Raw genomic sequence first — 7238 nt, forward strand, 5'->3', positions numbered from 1 at the left:
GGCTGTCAGAGTGACCATCGGGTTCTTGGTCATCTCCCTGACCAAGGCCCTTCTCCCCCGATTGCTCAGTTTGGCCGGGCGGCCTGCTCTAGGAAGAGTCTTGGTGGTTCCAAACTTCTTCCATTTAAGAATGATGGAGGCCACTGTGTTCTTGGGGAACTTCAATCCTGCAGACATTTTTTGGTACCCTTCCCCAGATCTGTGGCTCGACACAATCCTGTCTCGGAGCTCTACAGACAATTCCTTCGACCTCATGGCTTGGTTTTTGCTCTGACATGCACTGTCAACTGTGGGACCGTATATAGGCAGGTGTGTGCCTTTCCAAATCATGTCCAATCAATTGAATTTATCACAAGTGGACTCCAAATCAAGTTGTAGAAACATCTCAAGGATGATCAATGGAAACCAGATGCACCTGAGCTCAATTTCGAGTCTCATAGCAAAGGGTCTGAATACTTAGGTAAATAAGGTATCCGTTTTTTTATTTTTAATACATTTTTCAAACATTTCTAAAACCTGTTTTTGCTTTGTCATTATGGGTTATTGTGCGTAGATTGCTGAGGATTAATCCATTTTAGAATAAGGCTGTAATGTAACAGAATGTGGAAAAGTCAAGGGGTCTGAATACTTTCCGAAGGACTGTATGTTCTATTTATATGTAAGATTGCTTCCTTCTACATCCAAGAGACCTTTCCAGTCTTTTAATATAACAATTTTTTAATTAACTTTGATGATACCCAGTCAATTATATTACTTGGTTTTATGTACTCCAGTTTATGTTGTGTTTTCTCTTTCAGATCTGACCCCTCTCTCTCCAACTAACTGACCCATGTCTGATGGAGAACAGTGAAATCTGGACACACATGCGCACACATCTACAATCACTGTCACTCAGGGCCGAAGAATGTCAAGAAATGCCAAAGACTGACTCGATGCTCATTCATATGTCGTTTTTAAACTTTGATCATTTCAACTGCTGCCATTTTTTATGTGGACCATTGTTGCTCTTCTATGTTACACTTTGTTTGTATTTATTATGGATCCCCATTAGCTGCCGCGAAGGCAGCAGCTACTCTTCCTGGGGTCCACCAAAATGAAGGCAGTTATACATTTTAAAAACATTACAATTAATTCATAACAGATTTCACAACATATTAAGTGTGTGCCCTCAGGCCTCTACTCTACTACCACATATCTATAACACAAAATCCATGTGTACATGTGTGTAAAGTGTGTATATCATTGTGTGTTTGTATGCGTGTCTATGTTTGTGTTGCTTTACAGTCCCCGCTGTTCCATAAGATGTATTTGTATCTGTTTTTTAAATCTAATTTTACTGCTGGCATCAGTTACCTTATGTGGAATAGAGTTCCATGTAGTCATAGCTTATGTAGTACTGTGCACCTCCCATAGTCTGTTCTTGACTTGGGGACTGTGAAGAGACCTCTGGTGGCATGTCTTGTGGGGTATGCATGGGTGTCCGAGCTGTGTGCCAGTAGTTCAAACAGACAGCTCGGATCATTCAACATGTCAATACCTCTCACAAATACAAGTAGTGATGAAGTCAATCTCTCCTCCACTTTGAGCCAGGAGAGATTGACATGCATGCATATTATTAATGTTTGCTCTTTGTGTACATCCAAGGGCCAGCCGTGCTGCCCTGTTTGTGGCACCTGACAACACAACTGAACAGTAGTCCAGGTGCGACACTAGGGGCTGTAGGACCTGCCTTGTTGATAGTGCTGTTAAGAATGCAGAGTAGCGCTTTAGTACAGACAGACTTCTCCCCACATACGTTTTTCCAGCAGCAGACTATGATCGATAATGTTAAAAGCCGCACTGAAGTCTAACAAAACAGCCCCCCTAATCTTTTTATCATCAATTTCTCTACCAATCATCAGTCATTTGTGTAAGTGCTGTGCTTGTTGAATGTCCTTCCCTATAAGCGTGCTGAAAGTGTGTTGTCAATATGTTTACTGTAAAATAAAATTTTATCTGGTAAAACACAATTTTTTCCAAAAGTTTAATAAGGGTTGGTTACAGGCTGATTGGTCGGCTATTTGAGCCAGTTAAGGGGGCTTTACTATTCTTAGGTAGGGGAATAACTTTTGCTTCCTTCCAGGCCGGAGGGCACACACTTTCTAGTAGGCTTAAATTGAAGATATGGCAAATAGGAGTGGTAATATCGTCCGCTATCATCCTCAGTAATTTTCCATCCAAGTTGTCCGGTGGCTTGTCATTCATTGTTGATCGACAATAATACTTTTTTCACCTCTTCCACACCTACTTTACGGAATTCAAAAATATAATGCTTGTCTTTCATAATTTGGTCAGATATACTTGGATGTGTAGTGTCAGCGTTTGTTGCTGGCATGTCATGCCTAAGTTTGCTAATCTTTCCAATGAAAAAATCATTAAAGTAGTTGGCAATATCAGTGGGTTTTGTGATGAATGAGCCATCTGATTCAACGAATGATGGAGCGGAGTTTGCCTTTTTGCCCAAAATTTCATTTAAGGTGCTCCAAAGCTTTTTACTATCATTCTTTATGCCATTTATCTTTGTTTCATAGTGTAGTTTCTTCTTTTTATTCAGTTTAGTCACATGATTTCTCAATTTGCAGTACGTTTGCCAATCGGTTGTACAGCCAGACCTATTTGCCATCTCCTTTGCCTCAACCATTCCATTTTTCAATTCCTCATCAATCCACGGGGATGTAACAGTTTTTACAGTCATTTTCTTAATGGGTGCATGCTTATTAGTTACTGGGATAAGCAATTTCATAAATGTGTCAAGTGCAGTGTCTGGTTGCTCGTCATTACACACCACAGACCAACAAATATTCTCTACATCAACATTGGAATCACTACAAAACTAATTGAATTACCTCTTATACACAATATTAGGCCCAGCCTTTGGAACTTTGGTTTTCCTAGATATGGCTACTATATTGTGATCACTACATCCAATGGATTTGGATACTGCTTTCAAACAAATGTCTTCAGCATTAGTAAAGATATGATCAATACATGTTGATGATTTCATTCCTGTACTGTTTGTAACTACCCTGGTAGGTTGAAGCTTTCTCTTGAGTGGGCAGCCTGATGAAAGCCAGTCAATATTTAAAATCACCCAGAAAGTATACCTCTATTGATATCACATACATTATCAAGCATTTCACACGTTATCCAGATATTGACTGTTAGCACTTGGTGGTCTATAGCAGTTTTCCACCAGAATGGGATTTAGGTGAGGCAGGTGAACCTGTAGCCATATTACTTCAACAATATTTAACATGAGATCCTCTCTAAGCTTTACAGGAATGTGGTTCTGAATATAGACCGCAATACCGCCCCCGTTGGCATTTCTGTATTTTCTGTAAATGTTATAACCTTGTATTGCTACCACTGTATCTAAGTGAGTGTCAGAGATTGTCAGAATATGAATGTAATCTGTTACTAGAAAATTATTGATTTCATGAACCTTGTTTCTTAAGCTACATATGTTAACGTGGGCTATTTTAAACACTTTTCTTGGATGCTTGATTATTTTTCTTGCTTTACTGGGAAGCTTAGCAGAGGTAGACATACTCAGGTTATTTTTATTAGTACAGGGTGAGCTGCACACAGTGGACTTCCTACTAGGGCACACCACCTCAGTGCTAACAGTATTACTCTGGTTCATAGGCATATGATTACTGCATACAATAGCTGTAGGATCAGCAGAGGCATTCCGGGCAGTAAGATGGACATAAAGTAGGTTATTTACATTGTGTCTTCCAACGCCCCTAAGATAATGTACATTTGCTGAAGCATTATGACAACTCAGTGAAACAATGGTAGGAACTAAATGAGCTGGACTTGGGTCATTGATAAGTCATTGTCTCAACGCAGCCTTATAATGCTGTGAAAGGATCCAGGAACCCAACTGATTTGGGTGGATCCCATCCTCTTTATAATACGAGCTTTGTTTCCAGAAGGTATCAGAATTGTCAATAAATGTTACAGCCACAGAGCTGCAATAGTCTCGTAGCCAGTTATGGACAGCTAAAAGTCTGCTGAACCATTCAATTCCACGATTTAGGGAGGGCAGAGGGCTAGATATTATGGGGTGTTTGTTGGTGTCAAGTAGAGACCCAATCAGTTCTTTAAAATCCATCTTCAGCTGTTCGGAGCGGCCCTTCATAATATCATTTGACCCCACATAAACCATGACAGTATCAGCCCCCAGTGACTGACTCACAGCCTTGGGAAGCAATCTGGTGATATCCTGAACTTTTGCCCCAGGAAAACACAAAGTCTCTGCCTCAAGTACAGATATATGCCTCACTATCGAACTCCCTATCACAATCGCCAGAATGATCTGGCCTCTGCCGTCTCTCGAAGCAGATTGCAAGGCCAGAGCCTCAGAACGCACCTGAGAAGAGGACTGCTGAGACGCCGCCTGCGTGCAGGCCTCAACCGCCAAAGGGACAGAGCTCTGATCCAGAGAGTGGGGCCCAGCGGAGGGGGGCCGCGGTGGTCCAGGCTGTGCCCAGGCAGTTGATTGACTAGGACAGGGAGAGGTAGCTAGAGTGTCATCCACAGCCATGGAGGGAATCACAAAAACACTTTTTTTGTATGTTGCTTTTTGGTTCTTTTCATTGAATGCTTACATTTGGTCATCAGTAAACACTGCACTGACCTGTATTGCCAAAGAGCTCTAATTTTGTTTAATTGTTCCACAGAGCATTTCCAAGGATTAAGGCTTGTTTAGGTGGGTTTCTGAGGAGTTCAATCAGGCTTTCTTGTGTCTTCTTCAGCTATATTAGCAGAGGGGCTACTCTGTATTAAGGCAGGCATAGGGTTATCTGCAGTTATTGGTACGTTGTTTGTGATCAATATTTGCTGACTTTTTGCCAAGGTCCCTGGCCAAACAGGTGAGAGCAGAGCAGACGGAATCCGTTAGACTTCCCCCAAGTCGCTGGACGCAGGGGCCGGGGTGGGAACTGGACATACTGCTCTGGTGAGGGGCTCAGTATAGCTTCCTCTGCTTGGATGAGGCCCCTGGTGCAAAAGTGGAGCCGCCGCAGGTGGCCGGAGTGGCTGACAATTTACGGAGTGGCTGACAATTTAGTTAATAATGGCAGCCTGCAGTACCATGGTCGGCCTTCAACTTGAGATACTCAATGAGCGGGGCAGCACTGACATAGCCTGCAACGTCCGCCTTGAGTAGCTCAAACTGTGCATGCAATGTTTCCAAAAAACTCCTTCCAGTGACGTGGAGTCATGGTAGGCAGTTATGAAAAACCAATTATATGAGAAAAAAAAAACAATTATATGAAAACAAAGCTTTGCTTTATACATACAAGACCATCATGCTTGATTGCGTGAGCTGTAGTAATGTGGTGCCTGCCTGTATTTCCTTAAACCTTTTTACCTAGCAATAAATGTAATTGAGAAAAAAAAACATTTCATAAAATATTGTTTGGGTCAGTAGGTGTCCAACATAACACCAGGTGGTGTGTTGGACACAATCATTCATATATAGAGGTCTATAGAGCCTGTCTGCATTCCTGATTTCTGTAACCGTTAGCTTACCTGTGTAATATTGACATAAGCTCATAAACATTTGTTTTCCAAACATGGTCCTGTTTTATCAATTGCTGTGCTGATCAATGGGCAGTTTATTACCTCTGTCAAATGAATATGTACCTTAAAGTTGTGTCTATTTGTATTTCTTTTTTCAATAAAGATGGGGACGCTAGAATAACACATTTACATTGAGTAGACATTTTATTTACAGCCGTGGCTTGCTACAGTGCATTCGGAAAGTATTCAGACCGCTTGACTTTTTCCACATTTTGTTACGTTACAGCCTTATTCTAAAATGGATTAAATCGTATTTCCCCCCTCAAACTACAAACAATACCCCATAATGACAAAGCAAAAACAGGGTTTAGATTTGTTTGCAAATGTATTAAAAATAAAAAAAAGTATTCAGACCCTTTACTCTGTACTTTGTTGAAGCACATTACAGCCTCGAGTCTTCTTGGGTATGAAGCTACAAACTCGGCACAGCTGTATTTGGGGATTTTCTCCCATTCCTCTTCGCAGATCCTCTCAAGCTCTCGCAGGTTGGATGGGGAGCGTCGCTGCACAGCTATTTTCAGGTCTCTCCAGAGATGTCCGATTGGGTTCAAGTCCGGCCTCTGGCTGGGCCACTCAAGGACATTCAGAGACTTGTCCAGAAGCCACTCCTGCGTTGGCTTGGCTGTGAGCTTAGGGTCGTTGTCCTGTTGGAAGGTGAATCTTCGCCCCTGTCTGAGGTCCTGAGCGCTCTGGAGCAGGTTTTCATCAAGGATCTCTCTGTACTTTGCTCCGTTTATCTTTCCCTGTTTTTGCTTTGATGAGAAAAAACCCACATTTAAATCCATCTCAGTATAAGATTTTAGTAACAAAATGTGGAAAAAGTCAAGGTTTCTGAATACTTTCCGCATGCACTGTATATTTCCTTCAACATTTTATGTTGTGTGCTTGTTCTTTTACCAGCAGGAAAGTCTACCAATGCCATGCCCATCTTTTTTGTGAGAAATTACACTGGTCACTCAAAACATTGATTTAGTATTTATAAAGTATAAATAGCTGCAAGAAGACTACTAATGATTAGTAAATGGTTTATTGATGTGGGCGTAATGATTCATAAATGGTGACCATGCGGTCAGAGACCAACTAGAGCAGCACCGCCTCCTCAAGATTCTGAGCCTGCCTGGCAGGGTTGGTCCTACAAAGCCAGAGCCCCCTGATGGGAGAGCAAAATATACAAGGAAATTCTCAAAGCTGCTAATGAGAACCTTGACGACCTTGTACCTAGCCGGTGGGGATTCCGATGGGGTACCCTCACCCAGGTAGTGGCAGTGCTGGCAACACTGGCTGCAGTTACCCATGGGGAGGGGGTCACACTCGGACAATCAGAGAGGGGGCATAACTTTTTTTGGCACCACCCTTACATTTTTCTGTTTTTACAGAATGACTGACAGTCAGAGCGCGTCTCACTCTCTTTGATGATGCGTGTTTGACTTTGAATCAGAATTTGCGCCACCTTAGCTCAGCCAATCAAAAAACTGATTGGTAGGGGAGCCAGCCGTAGCCCTCCGGACAGCCAAACGCTCAATATAGAAGAGAAATAGCGCAAAAGTCATTCAAAAAAACTGCTCATGGGCCACCGGCCATGTCCATTATTTAAAAAAATTTTTTAAATT

General features: G+C 42.0%; 1 protein-coding gene across 2 annotated transcripts in view; it reads left to right on the forward strand.

The window, feature by feature from the left end:
* The window catches only part of LOC121550302 (transient receptor potential cation channel subfamily M member 4), a 78449-nt gene extending 77352 nt beyond the window's left edge, over window positions 1-1097 (forward strand). For both annotated transcript variants that reach the window (XM_045210851.1, XM_041862513.2), the window contains one exon: window positions 798-1097. In XM_045210851.1, the coding sequence (XP_045066786.1) occupies window positions 798-826 (29 nt within the window). In that variant the 3' untranslated portion in view covers window positions 827-1097. The remainder of the gene's footprint in view (window positions 1-797) is intronic.
* The last annotated feature ends 6141 nt before the right edge of the window (window positions 1098-7238 follow it).

The sequence above is a fragment of the Coregonus clupeaformis genome, chromosome 35, assembly GCF_020615455.1.
Source record: "Coregonus clupeaformis isolate EN_2021a chromosome 35, ASM2061545v1, whole genome shotgun sequence".
Taxonomy (NCBI): Eukaryota; Metazoa; Chordata; class Actinopteri; order Salmoniformes; family Salmonidae; genus Coregonus; species Coregonus clupeaformis.